The sequence below is a fragment of the Pipistrellus kuhlii genome, unplaced genomic scaffold, assembly GCF_014108245.1.
Source record: "Pipistrellus kuhlii isolate mPipKuh1 unplaced genomic scaffold, mPipKuh1.p scaffold_m20_p_11, whole genome shotgun sequence".
Lineage (NCBI taxonomy): Eukaryota > Metazoa > Chordata > Mammalia > Chiroptera > Vespertilionidae > Pipistrellus > Pipistrellus kuhlii.
The window spans coordinates 45,307,755-45,328,169 of NW_023425416.1; the positions used below are offsets into that span (position 1 = coordinate 45,307,755).

General features: G+C 41.8%; 1 protein-coding gene across 1 annotated transcript in view; it reads right to left on the minus strand.

Annotated features, from left to right (window-relative positions):
* SCN11A (sodium voltage-gated channel alpha subunit 11) overlaps positions 1-20,415 on the minus strand; it is a 70,449-nt gene that overhangs the window by 12,553 nt on the left and 37,481 nt on the right. Inside the window, exons 14-24 of the mRNA XM_045579432.1 lie at positions 19,730-19,897; positions 17,419-17,790; positions 15,468-15,893; positions 11,777-11,887; positions 10,722-10,836; positions 8,385-8,539; positions 4,847-5,020; positions 3,905-4,006; positions 3,171-3,440; positions 2,442-2,495; positions 1,070-1,207 (exon numbers count right to left, since the gene is read on the minus strand). Of these exons, the coding sequence (XP_045435388.1) occupies positions 1,070-1,207; positions 2,442-2,495; positions 3,171-3,440; positions 3,905-4,006; positions 4,847-5,020; positions 8,385-8,539; positions 10,722-10,836; positions 11,777-11,887; positions 15,468-15,893; positions 17,419-17,790; positions 19,730-19,897 (2,085 nt within the window). The remainder of the gene's footprint in view (positions 1-1,069; positions 1,208-2,441; positions 2,496-3,170; positions 3,441-3,904; positions 4,007-4,846; positions 5,021-8,384; positions 8,540-10,721; positions 10,837-11,776; positions 11,888-15,467; positions 15,894-17,418; positions 17,791-19,729; positions 19,898-20,415) is intronic.

Here is a 20,415-nt window from a genome sequence, read left to right on the forward strand (position 1 = left end):
AGAGTTTGGGTGTTGGGTGCCAGGACACAGTTTGCTATAGGGAAAAGTATTCTTTCTTTCCCTTCCCTCCCTCCCTCCCTCCCTCCCTCCCTCCTCCCTCCCTCCCTCCCTCCCTCCCTCCTTCCTTCCTTCCTTCCTTCCTTCCTTCCTTCCTTCCTTCCTTCCTCCCTTCCTTCCCTTCTCCCTTCCCTCTTTCCTTCCCTCCTTCCTTCTTCGTATTTATTTTTATTGATTTCAGAGAAGAAGCAAGAGGGAGAGATAGAAAACATCAATGAGAGAATCATTGATTGGCTGCCTCCTGCATGCCCCCTACTGGGGATTGAGCCCACAAGCCAGGTATATGCCCTTGACCACAATTGAACCTGGGACTCTTCAGTCCCAGGCTTATGCTCTATTCACTAAGCCAAACCAGTTAGGGCTTTTTAAAATTATTTATTTACTTATTTACTTACTTATTTATTTGTTTGTTTTTATAGAGAGTATTCTTTTTATTCTGGGTAACAAGTTACACTTGAAAGATTACTAATATATCACTGTAGTGTCATAAATACTGATTCTGGTAGTTGCCTTTTTATCAGGGTTCAACAATGTCCTTTGTGTTAAAGAGAGGAATGGAGAGATAAAACAATGGTTTAAGCCGAAAACTGGTTTGGCACAATGGATAGAGGGTCGGCCTGCGGACTGAAGGGTCACAGGTTCGATTCCGGTCAAGGGGCATGTACCTTGGTTGCGGGCATATCCCCAGTAGGGGGTGTGCAAGAGGCAGCTGATTGACTGACTCTCATCGATGTTTCTAGCTTTCTATCCCTCTCTCTTCCTCTCTGTAAAAAATCAATAAAAATATATTTTAAAAAAACAATGGTTTAATTATTAAACTTTAATAAAACCCAGCTCTTTTAAGTCCCTTTTTAGCCACATCTTCAAGCTCCATCTCCAAATGGCCCCCTCTTTGTTCTCATGCTGATGATAAAGGCTACTCTGCACAACAACCTAGACCAGGATTATGTTTCACTCAAGTGCTTTGGAGAAGAGAAGTAAAATACCAAACCAGGGCAACCCCGATACTTATCTTTTTCTGCTGATGGTTGAAGTTATCAATTATAACGCCAATAAAGAGATTCAGAGTGAAGAATGAGCCAAATATGATAAAAAATACAAAGTAAAGGTACATGTATATGTTCGTCTCAAATGCTGGCTGGGCTTCTTTCTAGGGATTTTTTTAATGAGAGAAGAAAATAATTACTGGAGAGAAATATAAGCCATATTAACTATCTCATCTAGAAGACCAAGTATTTCTCAGCATCAGCATTAACTCCTCAGCCCACTCCAGACAGCCATGGTGCTTGCAGAAAGCCCCTCAGTTTCCCCTAGCTCAGGGTAACATGCAGTGGGAGGGAGCCAGACTGGAGGTGAGACTACCAGAGGCAGACTAACTGCCAACTCCTGCTGAACAATTACATCCTTCATACAGAGCCCTCATCGTATTTAATTTATGCGTATGTCCTGTCACTCTTGAATCCCTGATGCCTAGCATACCTTGTGACATGTAGCATATCACGAATGAATGAATGAATGAATGAATGAATGATCAAGCTCCAGAATGGACACAAATTATTTAAAACCAAGATCCCCGGCTCAAAGTGTGACTCAAAGCATCAGATGCCACAGAAAGAGAGAGGGTCTCAAACTTTTTTCAGTTCTCATGTGACTTAGATATACTCAGACCAAAAAGAAAATGAGCACATTAATATTTTTAAATATTTCCTTGGTTATAAATTGGCTCTACCACTCATATAACTACTCATAGCACTTCTATTGCTACTACAGCTCACATATACTGAACACCTGCTATGTGCCAGACATCAACTCTAAAGACTCTCAAATGGAACATCACACACACGTGTGTGATGATAAAAAAAAAAATCAAACAATGCTGATTCCTTTCTTGATTCAACCATCTGTTCACAATATGACTTTGGACAACACTTATCCTTTCAATTCCTCAATTTTCCAATTGGGAAATAGAAATAAAAGAGATCGCTGAGTATTTGTCTAATTTTGGGAATCCATGATCACTTTCTATTTAACTAGAATTCAAATGTTGACAACCATCAGAAACCCCTTTAGTCTTGGGAGAGCCTGAAGCCATGAGAGGGGCTGTCATGCTCACACCTAGTCCCATCTTACAATTTTCCTAGTCAAGGGCAAGTACCCTTTTGAAAAATGGCTTCTGACTACCCACTCATTTGGAGAAAAGGTGTGAGAAGAAAATCAAGGCATCCTGTGATTCTGTTGCTGTTTCTGGCTCCATCTCCTACATGAGTGGTTTCTGTTTGGCCACTATGGAGAAAGAGGACTGGACTTTGGAGCATGCTAGGATGTAGTCATAACATCCCTGTTTTGACCCCAGCACTCGAGAACATGGTAGAACACAAGCTCACCTCTCTGGCATCGACAGCTGCATGCATAATATCTGTCCAGCCCTTAAATGTTGCCTGCAACAAAAAAGTAAGTAAACATGAACACAATTATAGACTTGCCATCAACATATAGGTCCCAGGCAAAAGCAAGCAAGGCCAGTGGGCAGATGTGTGTAAGATGATGTACCACCATGTTCTTCCAGGACAGAATGTCCAAATAAAAGGACAGTAGAAAGGAATGCAAGGATGGGTGTCTTGGATTTTTCTTCTTCTTAATTTATACAAAATAGAAAGTTTAGAAACAAGAAAGTTCTGCCTTAAAAATTGCTAGCGGAGCTACAAATCAATTTCTGAAAAGAGCCTGTTTAAGGCTCTCTCCTGATGCCACATCTGTCTTCACTGTCAGTCCAAGACCTGGCAGCTGTGGCTTGGCCTGGGACTGACTTCCCACAAGAAACTGTTACTCATGGTGCAGCAGGGCCTCGGAGGCTCCTCTCCTCTCTGATTGGAGCTCTGAAGAACAAGGCATCACTCATGGCAGAGTAGGAGGGACAGACCCTACAGAGGCATCACTTGAAGGTTGAGGCTCAGTAGAAAATCAAATTGGGGATGCTTAGTGACGAGCAATTCCACTGGCTCTCACATGAGAAATTGGGATTTGATTCTGTTGCCTCAGGAGTCACTGTATTTTTATTCATCGAAAAATAATTTATGATTTTCCTGAGTGACAAACATGCTGACAGCACTTACCACTTGCAGCAGGGCGAGGTAAGCCATTCCCACATTGTCAAAGTTGACTCTCAGGTTGTCCCAGGTGAGATTTTCACTTATACATTGACTTCGGTTTGCGATAATGGTGTAATTTATAAGTAAAGCTGGGTTAGTTGTATTCATGCATCTTCCAAATCTTCCGGAAAACAAGTTTACTCCCAGGATACAAAATATAAGCCAGAAAATGAGGCAGACAAGCAAAACATTCAGAATGGCAGGTATGGCACCTATGAGAGCATTAACTACCACCTTAAGGAAACAAAACAGAAGAAAAACAACAGATGTGTAAGACTCGTCATGCTCTTGTTTGTCCCAGGATAGGCCTGAGGCTCCTGGAACTCCTGTTTCTACCCGCCACCCTGGTCCTCCCCAAATTCCACGACAAGCCCTGCTCTCAACTGCATAGGTAACGGGTCCTTTCATTGCCATTAAGGATCTCTTGAGAAGTGTCCTCTGATGATGGTATTGGAGACGCATGGGACACCTGCCCTAGCATTCAAGGGAAGCCATAGTCCACATCACAGAAGCTCTTTTAGGATGGTGGCTTTATCTTACACTTTTCTCCATTTCTCACATTCTAAGCAATGGGCTGGATGGGAAGGAATCCAAGAAAAGCTTGGCAATTTAAGGAAAGCCCTCTTGGCCCAGAGAGAAATGCTCCACCTTTCCCTGCTAGCTGAAGGAAGTACCTCCCATGCACTTGAAGAATGTACCTTCATGCCTTCAAACTGGGACAGAGCTCGCAGGGGCCTCAGTGCGCGAAGAGTCCGGAAGGATTTCAAGGCCTTTAAGTCAATGAGACTGGTCACAGACACCTGGTGGGAAGAGAAGCCTGCTGGGTAGTATGCCTGCTGAATGCTCAGAGAAGACAATGTAGGGTTAATAGCCTTCATTCTAAGAGGCAGGTGGCTTATCTAGACACATAGACACTGCTGGAAGGGAAAGAACAGATGGAGAGGCTCTTTCCTCCTTGTCTGGCAAAACTATAGTTCATGCAGGTAAGAATGATGCATTTGCATTAGTTGTTTAATGAAAAGTAAAGTTGAGTTCACAAGTAAAATTGTTGTGAATTAAAGGAAACCAAAGAATCATGTCAATGATGTGTCATGTGGGGTCCTGAATTGGATACTGGATTGGGGTGAGTTATGGAAAAGGGGAGATAGTGATGGGTGGAATACATAAAATTAACTATAAAGGAATTTGTTATAACAATTGACAAAATATGAAAATGGATTTTTTTTAGTATTGGATCTTATTAAATTTATGTCAGAATTGCACCGTGACTATGTGAGATAATATCTTTGTTCTTATAAATACACACTGATGGCCCTAGCTGGTTTTGCTCAGTGGATAGAGCATTGGCTTGCGAACTGAAGGATCCCTGGTTCGATTCTAGTCAAGGGCACCTGCCAGGGTTGTGAAGGAGGCAGCCAGTCAATGATTCTCTCTTATCATTGATGTTTCTATCTCTCCCTCTCCCTTCTTCTTTGAAATCAATAAAAATATTTTTTTAAAAATAAAAGAAATACACATTGATTATTAACATTTCACCCCATCAGCTTTGTCATTTTCTCTCTTATTTTTTTCCTAAATTGCTGGAGATAAAGATGCAGACACCACCCTCCTTTAGCCCTTAAGAGAGATGGTACACTTACAATCACAATGATGAAATCAAGCCAGCACCAGGCACTGGTGAAATACTTCCGAAATCCAAAGGCCACCCATTTCAGACCCATCTCCAGGATAAAAATGTATGTGAAAATATTGTCAGTACAATTAAGTAATTCTTGGATTTTGGGTTGTTTACTAAGGTGAATATCTTCAAATATCTGAAATGATAAAGCCATAGGCCAGGCTGAATATTCGCACAGGTATCCTTGCTGACTTTACTTTTTCTTTTCCAAATAAAGTAGTATCTCTCCTGGGGATAAAGTTTTGCTCAACAGATATTAAGGCTGAATTTTTCCAATGGAATCAATTCTTTAAGTAAAACTGGAAGAAGAAAAATCCTATTTCTAAACTTCTGTTGCCACTATGTTCCCCAGGCTCTCGTCACTGGCTTCTGGAATATAAAAACATCTTCCTAACAAATCACCATACCATTTCCTTGTCTTCTCCTGCTGACTTTTCTAAAACCACTGAATGGCACACACACACCATCTCTTATGTCCTCCTAATTACTTAGGGGCTCTATTCAGTGGCTCTCTGTTGCTTATAACATCAAATTCAAACATCTTAGTCCGCATTCTTAAGCTGGCCCACCCCAAGGCCCATCGTCTCCTACCACAAACAGCCTTATCTACATGCCTCAGTGTTCCCTACACACATGATCATTTTGTGTGTGCTCCATAACATGCAAAAGTTCGAGATGCTATGGGCTAGAGCTCCCAATGTAAATTGCTTTGAAAACTAAACATTCATTAATTGTGACTATGAAAGCAAGACACTCTAGCTTTCAGAGAGACCCATTTTCATGCTACGTACAAATATTTCCTTCACCTCAGATGTGTGTGTGCATCTTTGGGGTCTATAGAATGAGGATGCACACTGTTGTTTGTTTTTTGGGGGGTTTTTTGGGCCTTCACAGAGTTACTGAAGATGAAAGGAAGGAGAGAAGGGTCTTGCCACTAAATCTGCCAGGACAGCTGAAACCGGTTTGGCTCAGCGGTAAAGCGTCGGTCTGCGGACTTAAAGGTCCCAGGTTCAATTCAGGTCAAGGGCATGTACATTTATTGCGGACACATCCCCGGTAGGGGTTGTGCAAGAGGCAGCTGGTCAATGTTTCTCTCTCATTGACGTTTCTAGCTCTCTATCTCTCTTTTTTCCTCTCTGTAAGAAAAATCAATAAAATATTTAAAAAAAAAAAAAGAAAAAAGAAAAAAGAAAAAAAAAAAAAAGAAAGAACGAAAAGAAAATGCCTAAAGAAAGTTGTCATTTAAAAAAACAATAATAATAAATAAATAAATCTGCCAGGACATTTGGGCAAACACAGAAAGCAAGAAAGCAAGCAGCCCTGCTGTCAGGACTGAGATTTCCACAGTCCCAAGGCTCTGGGGGAAAAGAAATCAAAAGAGTAAGTCTTGCTTCCAACTCCCCAGTGGAACTGACTAGGGAAGGGCCTCCATCTCTGTTCTGCCTCTGCTCCATAGTCCTTGTCAGCCCTTCGATCTTATATTAGCTGATCTTTTCCATAGGAAACTATCCTTCCACTGAGATTGGGTTAGCTGCGACCCTACACAGCCCCATGTTGCTCAATGCTTCTCTGAGTATAACACTATAGTCCTGGTCTATAATTGCCAGACCCCATATGTCATGGGGGGTCTGGCAATTATGTCTTTCCTACTGAACTCCAAGCTCCTGGAAGTCAGGAACTTATCCGTGTGTTTGTCTCTTCAAGAGAGTCAAGCATAAATGGCTTTGGAAGCTCATTTTCTCTCTCATTTTGGAAACTTGGCACAAGCTGGCTCCGCAGGTCTGAGTTAGCTCAATGGAAGAGTAAGCTGATAATCAGCATCTGCTCTTTGGGGGCTTCCACATTATCATGAGGCCATTTACTAACCCAGGAAGCTCCCATTATTACATAGGTTCCCACACCAGAGCTTCTCAAACTCTAGTGAGCCCCAAATCACCTAGGTTCTGATTTAGCAAGTCTGGGCTGGGCTCAAGACTCTGCATTTTTAATAAACTTCCATGTGATAACTAAGGCCGCTGGCAATCAACAAGGTGTTTCTTTTCTCTATTTCTCTGCAAATAATGTATAGTGAAATAGGGCATGGGTCCCTCTCCAGAACCTCTGCTTGTGTGTTTAACTCTCTCTGTCCTGCCTACTCTTGCCTCAGCTGAAAGCAGATGAGAAAGAGGAGGATTGTGTGTTCCCTGCTACTTTTCTGATTATACCTTTTTTCACATGGTGCCATGGGGCATGTGTGGCCTTTTGATAACACCACTGCTTTCCCACTGACTAGCACAGGGCTTGGTAGACACCCAGTACCATTTGTGGGGTAAATTATAACCCCTTACCACTTGAATGAGTAGTCAGCTAGTGAGATTATAATCACCAGAAGACTATAGGAAACCAAAGGCCAAGGACTAGCAATAGAAATTAATCAAGGAACTTCTCTTGATAGCTTTAGAGAGATCTGCTCTTTTGATGGAGGAATAATTTACATTGTGGTGAGCAGATAAATGAGGACACCGTTGGTCATAGCCTATGATGGGCCCCAGGATGTGCTCATGTCCTTTGACCCAGAGATTGCACAGGTGTAGGCACTAACCAGAATGGCAGAGGTAAAGAAGCTAGACAGTTCCTTGTCCCATTCTATTTGCTAGGAACATACTGCAAGATGTCTGTCACTCCAAATTCAAAAGGAGGAGCCCAGGGCTCCATTTACTTGACATATCAAGTAGGAAGACAATTTGGTTCTATAGTATGGCCATTTTAAGGGAAGACACAAGGTAGAAGGAGGGAGGGAAGCAGGGAAGCAAGGAGAAAGAGAGAAGGAAAAATGAGAGAGAGAGAGATTGGTGATAAGAGCAAAGGGGGAGGTGAAGCAGGGGAGCAAAAAGGACCAAAATGTGAGGATAGAGAGCTGGAAGGAGTTTATGACTATGTGGTTCTGGAGGCTGATGGATTCAGTTATTTCCAGACCTCACACAAGACACCTCGGTTTGGAAGGATCTGCCATGTACATAAAGCGGCATTTCTTTGTCTCTCCTCTCAAGGGATTATAAGTGATGGAAAACACTAAGACAACTTAGCATACCCTCCTCTGGGTCCCTGTAGCCTTCTCACATTTTATCTTTTAGAAAGCAGCATTATGGTCTTCAAGGAAAGAGAGAGTAGGAGTGTTGCTGTCTAAAGGAGGAAACTGGTAGGATATAGTGAAAATGTCTAGAAATCCTCCAAGAATGTCAGACAGACCTGGGGTAAAGGGCCGGACTTCAGGGGCCACGTTAGAGTGCTAGGCTGGGTCACGATTCCCTGGAGGTAAAGTGCCTTTGGCTTGGGGGCTTCCCACGTGCAGCATGACTCCAGAGGTTGTTCTGCAAAATCCTATCCCCAAGGGGAGCCAGCAGTAAAGAGCCCACTAGTGTCTATTCCCCCCACGTTCACAGCCCCATAAAGGTGAAGTCAGAATGCAGCTCCCCCAGCTGCCTTGTTCCCCAATGTCCCCACACGACGTGATAATTTACCAATGCCCCACTGCTCAGCAGAATCACAAAGATAATAAAGCTCTCAAACCAGCTGTGTTTCACTATTTGGTAGCAGGTTTTCCGCAGGTTCCACCATAAGATCCAGGGGGACTTTCTCTTGTTCACAGCACAGCATGGGAAGCAGCAAGCCAGGCCTATAAGGAACGGGCAGTAGCGCTGCCGTTAGTGTCTGAGGTAAAGTACATTAACAACCCGGCTCTTCACCCCTCCCTGTACACGTGCCCCTTGCTCTGTGATTTTGCAATTCCTCACACTAAAGATGTAGAGTCTTTTTTCCAACCCTTTGAATCTGGGCTCAGTCATGTAATTTGATTTGGCCAACAGAGCAGAGGGAGCCAGTTCTGAGCCTAGACCCTAAGCAGCCTTGCATGTTTCTATCACTCTCCTCCATCATCTCCATAAAAAAAGGTGTATATGCCAGACCGGTGTGGCTCAGTGGTGAGTGTCAACCTATGATCCAGGAGGTCACATTTCCAATTCCCAGGCAGGGCACATGCTCGGGTTCTGGGCTCAATCCCCAGTGGAGTGTGCAGGAGGCAGCTGATCAATGATTTTTCTCTCATCGTTGATGCTCCTAACTCTCTCTCCCTCACCCTTCCTCTCTGAAATCAATAAGCCCCCCACCCTCACCCCTGCCTCACCACCCACCCCCCTTTTTTTTAAAGAAAGGTGCATTCAGGTCAGCTAACTGGTTCCAGGAAGAGGACATGTTACACAAAGCCAAATTGCAGTTAAACCCAGGCTAGATCAACCAACTCCTAGTTAGTACCACTCACATGAATAAAGCCAGCCAAGATCAGCAGAGGTAGTCAGCCTAGATGAGCTGAATCATGTTTATCACTGTATGCTACTGAGGTCTCGTGGTTGTTGGTTATGCAGTAATGTTTTTGGCAATAGTAAAAAGTGTCCTGAGAACTGTAGGGGATGAGGCGTGGATGGACACAGGCTTTGTCAACCACCCATGGGAGAGTTTGATCATTTGTCAAGATACTTACAAATAACTGAGCATTTGGTCCCAACATACTCAAGCCAGATGAATCACATCACCTTTCACCTTGTCTCCTGATCTCCTCCTAAATTCTGTGGGTACATACTTCATGGTGACTATAGCATTCTACTCCTTTTCTCATCATCTTCCTAAATCACTGTGAGGTTTCCTCAGTCTGTCCCTTACCTCTCTCCATCTTTCAGAACATCAATAAATTAATTTTCCTAAAAGTGTATTTCTCTTACCCTACTCCCCTCTTCTTCTAGAACCATCCTCCCCTTTTGCCTTCATCTCCATTGCTGACATTCTGGCCATACCTCAAAGACCAGTCCAAATGTAAGTAAATAGAATAGCAATCTAGCCCTAGCCTAACCCCTGACCCCCTGGGCAGCTTTAGAGCTGTCAAACAACACGAAAACTCATTCTTAGTGTTCCTTCTGAACCCAATCTAGTCCCAAACTGATGGAGAAATTTTTAATTTTTAGATTCATTTATTCATTTGTACATTACTTGTTTATGTGCTTAACATTTATTGAGCCCATAATCTGGGCAGGTTCTAATCTCGCACTAGATATACAATATTGAGTAAGTTATTGCTTTTGTGTTTAAGAACCTCATGGGAGAGATGGACAGAAATAAATTCCCTTCAGTGAATACAGAAAATAATGAAAGCACAGAGGAAGAAACCACTACATCCACTCAAGGAATCATAAAATGCTGCATTTGTTGATTGCTTATTATGTGCCAGGCACTCTTCTAAGTGATTTACATTCATTCATTTCATACTGATAACAACCCTTTTTGGCAGGTACTATTACTGTACCATTTTGTAAATGAGGCACAGAGAGGTTAAAGAAGCTAAACACTGAGAAGCCAGAATTTGAGCTCAGGTGGTCTGGCTCCTGAGACAAAGCTCTTAGCTACAGTGTTATCCTGTGTTCAGAGAAGAATCTTGAGGAATGAGTTGGAGGCCTGGCAGGGGTTTCAGTCAACCCTAAACTTACAGTCAAGTTCTTTTAGTCCATGACTCAAGTGTATCCTACAACTGATGTACAGGGGACTCTACAAAGTGGTGGGCATATTGGCTCAGTGGGCTTTCTGGAAAGTTTTCTGGAGTTTCTACCCCGGTTGTTGGTCTCTGTAAGCTGAGCTTACCCAAATTAAGACTACAGCTGATAATGACCCCAAGAACCTGTGAGTGACCTCTCTTCACTTTTGTCTCCAGTAGAAGTAGGAAGAATAAATGTATTAAAACCATAGAGCTTCAAAGAATAACAGAATCCCATCCAAGTATTCTGTGAGTTGGACGCAGGAATACTACCACTCACCTTTGGGAAAACATCTCTCTGGTTCCTTTTGGGGAACCATTTCAGGTTTCCGCCGAAAGGGATCTTGCGGGTCGATGGTGCTACATTCCGAAAGCACACTGATAGCATCAGACTTCTGTACATCAGAGCAAAGGAAAGGGAGAATCATTTATCAACACCCTCTCTCACCATTGTGGTACCTAATACCTTATAAAAAGTATGACTTTTTAGGTATGAAAATAACCAGGCAAAGGCCTGTAGGTATGAGGGGCATCAAGAAAGTATCCCTCACCGAAACTGGTTTGGCTCAGTGGATAGAGCGTTGGCCTGCAGACTGAAAGGTCCCAGGTTTGATTCTGGTCAAGGGCATGTACCTTGGTTGTGGGCACATCCCCAGTTGGGGGGGTGCGAGAGGCAGCTGATCGATGATTTTCTCTCTCATCAGTGTTTCTAACTCTCTATCCCACTCTCTTCCTCTCTGTAAAAAAAATAATATAATATATTAAATTTTAAAAAAAAGAAAGTATCCCTCTTATTGGGTCCTTTTCCAAATGCTCTGACCAGCCCTGACTTCAGGAGAGAATTCTCTAATTGCTCTTCCCTGGTGGAGTAAAGCGAAGGAGTATAAAGACATAGTATCTCAACCTTTTCCTCCCTTCAAATCATACCCCGGTCAGCTGCCTAACCCCACACAGGGAAACAGGTGATGAGGAGAAGACTACTTTCCTGAGACTGTAATATTCAGCTATCCCAACTCCTGCAATAACAGGCCTATACCAGTGGTTCTCAATGATTTCCCCCTCCAGGATATATTTTGGCAAAACCTAGAGAAATCTTTTATTTTCACAACTGGGGAATGCTACTGGGATATAGCATCCTAAAATACACAGAACAGCCCACCACAACAAAGAATTATCCTGCCCCAAATGTCATAGTGGAGAAGTTGAGAAACCTTGGTATACCTTTGCTTAAGATGTGACCCTCGAAGTTTTCTCTGCACTAGCCTTGATATTTTTCCATAATGGCTCTCTTAGAAAAAGAGTATGGATGATCTGGGAACATGCTGGGGAAATTACCTTTCGGGCATTCTGTGCTGATACATTAGTATCATCTTCAGAGAACAACTCAATTTCCACATTTTGAACTCTTGGACTGGTGGACTTGTCTTCCTGATTAAGCTCATAGACCTGAATACAGAGAAGCCCAGAGTAGAGTTAACATTCCTCATGGAAATCTCGCTTGAGATTAAACAATACTGCAGTCTCTTTGGTTTTCTATTTGTTATGAAAATTGTGACATTGTTATTCTTTTTCTTTTTAGTTTTTAAAATTGTTTGTGGAAAAACTCAACATAAAACAAATCTGGAGAAAATACTATAGAAAACAGGTAACAAAATTTACTCAGAAACAATCCTATATAATAAAAGCCTAGGGGGCATCACACGACATCATCACAAGATGGCCACCACAAGATGGCCGCATGCACAGTGGAGGCAGGGCCCAGTTGCCTCTCTGCATGGTGAGGCCTGGGGGTCTTGCGGCTCTGTGTGGCACAGAGGAGGCGTTCTCGGTGTCTCTGCCACTTCGAACAGAGGAGGCAGGTAGTGGTAGGGAAGGGCAGTTGTGGGTGATCAGGCTGGCAGGAGAGGATAGTTGAGGGCCATGAGGCCAGCAGGGGAAGGCAGTTGGGGGCAATCAGGCAGGAGAGCGGTTAGGAGCCAGTGGTCCTGGATTGTGAGAGGGATGTCTGACTGTAAACTGGAAGTCAGACATCCCCAGAGTTGTCTTAGATAGGACAGGGTTCAGGCCGGGTTGAGGGACATCCCTCCCATGCATGAATTTCATGCACTGAACCTCTAATATAATCATAATATGGTTCTGGCACAATACTTATCAAAAAATTTAGAGGTAAAACTTATTGTGACCTTTCAATTCACAACTAAATAATAGATTATTTAATAAATGGTATTGGTATAATTATCTACCCCTGAAAAATTAATACAGTACCAGAATATAGTAAAAATAAAATTCTTAACTTGATGTAAAAACAGATGAGTAAAGAAGTGAAAAGAAATTTTTGGAAAATAGGTTGGTTTATCAAAATCAAAAGGCATAAAAGAAAATATGAAAATGTATTATTACATAAAATAAATTATAAATAAATAAATATTGTATCCAATGACTTGCAGGGATATCCAAAAAGTTCTATCCACAAATTTTTTTTGGCACAAAATTCAATATTTTTAAGTGTAAAACTATCTATGATGTTAACGCCTTCAGCAAATGTAACATATGAAGTATTGAAGCTTGTTGTCAATACAACAAAATTGCATACATATCAAATCACATATACAGTATATATATCAACATATGTGTAACTCCATCTAGTGAAAAAAACAAAACCGCATTTTTAACCGGTACACCTAGTATGAGATAACCATAAAATAAATAGCTGCTCCCCATCTCCAAAGTAACTAGTGGGAGGTGAATTTACTCAAGAAAAAACAAACAAAAAAACTCTATGTCAACAAATTAGATAACTTTAATAAAACAGACATATTTCTAGAAAAAAAATAAAAACTCTACCACAACAGACCCATCAGAAATAGAAAACCTGAATAGCCCTATAGCAAGTAAAGAGATTGAATTTATAATTTAGAAACTTCCCAGAAACTTCCAGTTGTAGTCTGATATCTGGAGGTTTCAACACTCCATCCTAACAAGTAAAAAGCTGTACAAACTAGAAGATTAACAACCCTTTTTATGTCCACAAGAAAAGTGAGGTTGAGGGCAAATGCTGACCTCAGCCCCAAACCACAACTTATTAGAGCAGAAGCCCAGGGAGAAGAAAAAAAAAAAAAAACACTCCATAAAAACAGTGTTAGAGTAGGGAAACCTGAACTATAATTGACAAACTGCTAATAAAATTTACTCAGAAATAATTCTATATAATAAAAGCCTAGGTGACATCACAAGACATCATCATAAGATGACCACCACAAGATGGCTGCACTGTTTTCTATAGTATTTTCTCCAGATTTGTTTTATGTTGAGTTTTTCCACAAACTGCAGGCTAAGTGTGGACAAGTTTAAGAGATAAAAGCTCGTAGGGCTATCTGCAGGTGGGGCCCCTTTTGTGAGTTTTACCTCTTGGAGCTCTAGCAGGTTCCCAGAGTGAATATTGAAGAAAAATCCGCTTATGTTTTCAGCAGGGGCAGGGTAAAAGAAATCATTTTGAAAGGTATGAGAGTATTCTGTTCTTCCTAACAAGCCTTGCCCCCAAGAGAAATTAGTTAATCAGAACCTAACCTGCTGGGTTTTATCACGGTCTTACTGACCTGGGGGAAAGATAATACCTGATTCCAGCCAGCTCTAGATTTCCAAGTGGAAGGAAGGAAATAGCCAACTCCAGCTTACTCTAGCCATTCTGTCCCACCTAAGGACAGGGCTACTGAGAGGCACTGTGGAGTCCAGAGTCCAGAAGCTCAGGCTCACTGAAAGCCTGAGACCTCAACATAGAGGAAGGAGAGGGAGAAAAAGAGGGAGAGCAGCCAACTGCAGCCAACAATTTTGGCATATTATATTTTCATTTCTATTTATCTTTAAGTATTTAAAATATTTTTGTGATTTCTCCTTTGACTTGGTTATTTAAGAATGTTTTCCTTAATTTCCATATACTTGTGAATTCTTTCCTCTCCCTTTTTCTCTCCGATAGAACTCTTCTGTACCCCCCCACACCTCACCAACATATAACTAAAGGCCTGTTTACAGCAGTTTCATTACCAATACATCATGTCCAAGTATGAAGAAAAAAAAAGTTCCAACAATACTAAAAGGCAAAAAATGTCATTTAAAGAGGCAGAGCAGGCATCAGAACCAGACTCAATATGGCAAGGACATTCAAATTAATCAGACCAGGAATTTAAAACAACATGATTAAAATGCTAAGGGCTCTAATGGATGCAGTGGACAGCATGTGAGAATACACAGGCAATTTAATCAGAGCAATGGAAATTCTAAGAAAGAACAAAAAAGAAACTCTAGAGGTAAAAAATGTAACAAAATTTAAGAATGCCACTGATGGGCTTTAGTAGACTGGACACAGCTGAGGATATCTGCACAGAAACCTCCAAAACTAAAAAGCAAAGAGAAAAATATGGAGGAAAAATAACCCAGAAGGGAATACCCAAGACCCATGGTGCAATTATAAAGGTGCAGCATACGGGTAAAAGAAATTGACAGCCCTCATCTCCCACTACTCCTCACCCATGAGCCCCACCACTGATCCCTGAAGAGATCAGCAAGGCAACGAAGAGGTTGAGTACCTGGGGAGGGGTTGGAGTGGGGCACAAGCAGAATGGCCAATTTAGCAAATGAAAGGATACAGTAGGTTTCCTGAACAATTTCCCCAAGACCCTTCTGAGTTTTTTCCTGTCACTGTCTCTTTTTCTATGCTATTCACGTCACCTTCCGCACTCTTTCCTCATCTTTATCCAACCCAAATTCTTTTAGGGCCCAACTAAAGGCACTTGATTCTCCCGTTGCCCTAGGGTACGCTCATCTCGCTCCCCTCTGAACTTCTCTGACACCTCTCATCCGTGTCACATGTATAGGGCCATGATCAGCACAGCCCTGGGATGGGCATATGGCCACCACCTATTCTACCCTTATAATCCATGCATAGTGCAACCAGTGCCCCATGGCAACCAGTGCTCTGTAGCAACTGTAGCTCTGCACAACCTCTAAGTCTATGTGTGAACCTTCATACCTGCTTCTCAGCCTCAGATTGTGTGCCATTCTGTTCCTTGTCTACAGGAGACTGAACATCTTCTTCCTCTGCGAGTGGGGCCAACCAAGTCCGATCGGGCCCAGCACGCAAGGGTTTTGGTGCAGGAGTTAGTACACTGGACTCTTCCCAGATCTCTGGGCCTTTTTTAATCTCCACGACCATGGGAATGACATCTTTGTTCTCTGCAGAAGAGCCCTCTTCCACCTCTTTTTGCTTTGGTGACTTTTGCCTCCTGCATCGTTTGCGACAAAATTGCTCCAGAGTACATAACACAAAATGGAAAGCCCGATGGAAGCGATCCAGGGCTAGCTGGACTTTGGTTTTCCTGGCCTCTACATCCGAGTTTCCATCCTTCTCCTCATTGCTGAAGGAATTGAGCAGCAAGGCAATGAAGAGGTTGAGTACCTGGGGAAGGGTTGGAGTGGGGAGCACAAGCAGAATGGACAATTTAGCAAACAAAAGGATACAGTAGGATTTCCAGAACAATTTTCCCCAAGACCCAAAACCAAATCAAATGAAATTTCTATGTCCTTCTATTTCCCAAGAAATTTCATCTATAAAATAATTAAAAGGAGAAGAGATTGAGGAGTAATTGAGATAGCTAGATAAGACAAAAGAAAAACTGATGTTAAGGGGTACAAACAGCCAAATCCAAATCCAACTTATCTACATATAAGCAATACCTATTGTAGACTCTGGCCAGAGTAAAGCAGAACAGTGTGACCATGTAGTATAATCAAAAGTATATTCCTTGTGAATCAGCCAGAATCATAAGCTTTGACACTTGTTGGAACTGCCCACAGGGACATGGGCCTGATGTCTAAGACTGCTGTGGGGTCCTCTTCTGTTTGCAAAATTGGAGACTTGATGTACTTTGTGCAGGCTCTTTAGATCCCACTGCCTGAACTGCAGTAAGTACTGGCACTGAGGCAGGAGGATTTGAATCAAATATCTACAACTCTTCTATTGAAGCACATATCCCTTTAAATTCAGATCATCTCCACAGCTCCCTACTTGGGATTTTTGCTTACATTCACACACCCCTAATTCATCATCTTTACCTCCTCAAACTCATCTGTGGCTCTCACCAGCTCAAAAATATACATCCTTTGGGGAGAAGTATCTTGGTGAATGTGAATGGATAGAGCCAATATTTTTCACCTTCACCATGAGAACTACCAACTCTGGATCTTTGCTCAAGCTCTCCTCCATCTGCTCAGGTCTCCTTGCCTTTTAAATGCCATATCTTACACAAATCCTTTTTTACTAATCCCTTCCTTATTCCCATTGGTGGTGTCCTGCTCTTCTCAACTTTGTATCACTTTTTTTTTTTTTTTTTTAAGAATAAGAAACCTAGTGGACATCCCTTTACATCATATTGACCAAATTTAGTCACAAACCCCTCCCTCAGCCAACCACTGGCAAAGAGAATATGATGATTATCTTAGAATACTATCACCTGGGGTAAAATAGCTTTTGGGACATCAGTCAACACAAGCACTATTGTGACAAGGAGGTTTTGTTTCATGCTTATCATACTTGCCTCAAGCCAAATTCAAACACAAATTACTAATATTATATAACATCATCATATTCTGTTTAGAATAAGAATGTCACTAGTCGCCGAAACCAGTTTGGCTCAGTGGATAGAATGTTGGCCTGTGGACCAAAAGGTCCTGGGTTCGATTCCGGTCAAGGGCATGTACCTTGGTTGCGGGCACATATCCAGTAGGGGGTGTGCAAGAGGCAGCTGATCGATGATTCTCTCTCATCGATGTTTCTAACTATCTATCCTTCTCCCTTCCTCTCTGTAAAAAATCAATAAAATATAAAATAAAATAAAAGAATGTCACTAGTGAAATGTTGCAAAACAAGCTAATGTGTTTCTTTAGTTCATGTACTTTCATGTTAAAAAGTCTAAGACACTTACCACGAGTTTTCCTATCACCATGATCAACAAGAAGACAACAATGCACAGGTATTTATCAGCTTCTAGCATACATTCCCACATGTTCTCGATCCATTCCCCGCAGAGGATGCGGAACACCACCAGGAAGGAGTGGTAGAAATCCCCCATGTGCCAGCGTCGAAGACATGGGTCTGTCGTAGCATTGCAGGCTATTGGATTTTTCTTTACACAACTGAAACTGGAGCCAAACAGCTGCATGCCAACTACGGAGAAAATGAAGATCACAATGGCCAGGACCACAGTCAGGTTTCCAAGGGCTCCAACAGAGTGGCCGATGATCTTAATCAGTGTGTTTAAAGTCGGCCAAGATTTGGCCAACTTGAAGACTCTCAGCTGTAGATACAGACAATGAACACAAATGGAAGAAAAGCCAGGTAAGGACGAATTCTATCTGTTCAGTCACAAAACAAATGGCATGGGCTCAAGCCACAGCATTTATGACTTTCAAAAATCTTTTCAAAGCCAATCCATACCAAACATTGCCACCAACTCCATATCCCAATCTGACACTCTCCTGTATCTAATTTGGTTTTAAAAATGAAAATATTTTGTTCTAGTTATTTTTAAATGATAAAGACTTTGGGGTCTTTATCATTTAAAGATGGACATGTACATACATGCTTATTTTATAAAATATGTATCAGAGGCAAAAATCTCAGGCCTGAGGATCAAATCCATCCCATTGCCTGTTTTTATACGAACTGAGGGATAAGGACATTTTTTACATTTTTAAATGGTTGAAAAATAATCAAGAGAAGGATAATTTTATTACACATAAAAATTATATGAAGTTCAAATTTCCACACTTGTAAAGTTTTATTGGAACACAGCCATGTCCATTCATTTTCCAACATCTAGGACTACATTTGTATTACAATGACAAAGCAGAATGGTTTTCACAGAGACCACATGACCTATGAGGTCAAAGATATTTACCATTTGGCCTTTTAAAGCAAAGTTTTGCAAACTCCTGCACTATATTATTCAGATCACAACTCTAAATCTAAACTTTATGACAATGATGAATGTCATATAATGTTTTTACTCAGGAGAGGACTGGCAATCGGTTACTCAAAACACACACACTTTTTTCCAAAGAGGAATTTCCTCCATGAAACCTTACAGATATGTTAGAGACATTAACCTTGGAGAAAACACAGCAATTAGTTTCATGGGTTATTTTTATATTAACTTTCAATATAAACTGTGGTTTAAGTCCAAAGTATAATTTTGTTAGGTATCAACTATCTGGGGGTGGAAATATTGCAGGTCAGAAAGTCTTATGTCCCAAGAGAAAGACTGTCTGCTCAGAGGGGAGCTGGGAGAAACTGTGTCTCATATGCAGACAACGCCAGAGTTCCTCGCTAAGTGTGTGGATGTATCGATAATAAGCCTATTTTGCTCACCTGAGCACCCATGAAACTTTAGCAGAGCAGCCTAAGAATGCCTGACTTTGAGCAGTGTGCTCTCCTGATAAATCCCAAGTATCAAATGCACACTTACGTAAGTAACAGAACCAAAGGTCTCACTCTATAGACTTAGAAATCCTATCCATGCCAAATTAACCTTTGAGAGAGGACAAAAGGCCACCTTTTGTGGTTCCATATTTCCCGCTCAGATGTGATTTCTCTATGATTTCTATCCTACCTCTTGTGGGCTTGGTCACACTCTACTTTGCTTCATGGTCATTCCTGGGCCTGTCTTGCATCATCCCTAGACTATAACTCCTTGAAGATAGTGCTTTCCTCATGTCTGAGCATTTCCTGTGTCAGTTAATACTAGATACTCTGCTCAGGTTGCCAGGATGCCTTCAATGGCTGTGACATGTGGAATGTGGCACTGGCAGCCCTGAGGAGGGACTTGTGAGAAAGCACCTGCCACCAGCACTGCCCATCCCCTTCCTGGGCTCTGGATTCTAAACCCCCTTGGTGAGCCCTGAAGTGAGGGTGTCTAGCTGAGAGCTCCGTGGAGAAAGAGATCGTTAGGGTGACAAAGGGCAGAGGCCTGACACTGTAAGCCACACTTTGCAACTGGTTGCCTAAAGGCTCATCTTGGAAGGGTGGAGGGGAGAGTAGGGGTTCATTTGCGAGAAGGCCCCTGGGACTCCCGAGGGCATTTATTAAAGACCTGAGTAGGAAGAGGAGTACATTTTGGGTTCTCTGATTAAAGGAAGATGAACTCATTAATCCAAATTAACCACTGAACTCACTGAAGACTCTTTTCAATCCTGGATGCTAAGTTATTCAGCAAAATAAGAAAGTAAGTGCCTTACCACTCTGAAGGAACGGAAAACTGGCAAACTTTTTGGCATCATCACATCTACAAAACTCAGAAGAGCAACAATGAAGTCAAAAATGTTCCAGCCTCGGCGAAAGTAGTGGTAGGGATCGAGCGCAATGATTTTTAGGCACATTTCTGCTATAAAAATGCCGGTGAAAACCTATATTGAGACAAAGAAAAGTGGGGAAAGGAAGCCACCTCTTCTTGGATACACACACACGTTAAGAATGGTTCCAGGGGGGAAAAATGGTTCCAAGGAATTACAGGAGTTACAAAGAAATATAATGCATTCTCCTGGTTGCACAATGTTAAAAGAAATATTTAACTGCTATAGCATGAACCTTACTCTACCTTTGCTCTCTCTCCATCCCCTTCCATAGTGCCCAGTTCAGTGTTACCAAGCTCACAGACACCTCAGGATGGAGAAAAAATATTTCTCATTCTGTTGAAATTAAAGCAAAGCTGGCTTCTTGGTAGATGGCAGAATGATAGCAAGTATCAATTCCATTAAATTCTTTAAAAATACCAGGGGGTAAGAACTCTAAAAAGGGGAACTACACAACAGCTCTATGAATTAAAGACAGATAACCTCTATAAACCAGAATCCAGGAGGAGCTCACCTGACCACTCAATCTTAGTACCTCGATCAGAAAAGAAAGAAAAATGTAAAAGGGGCCC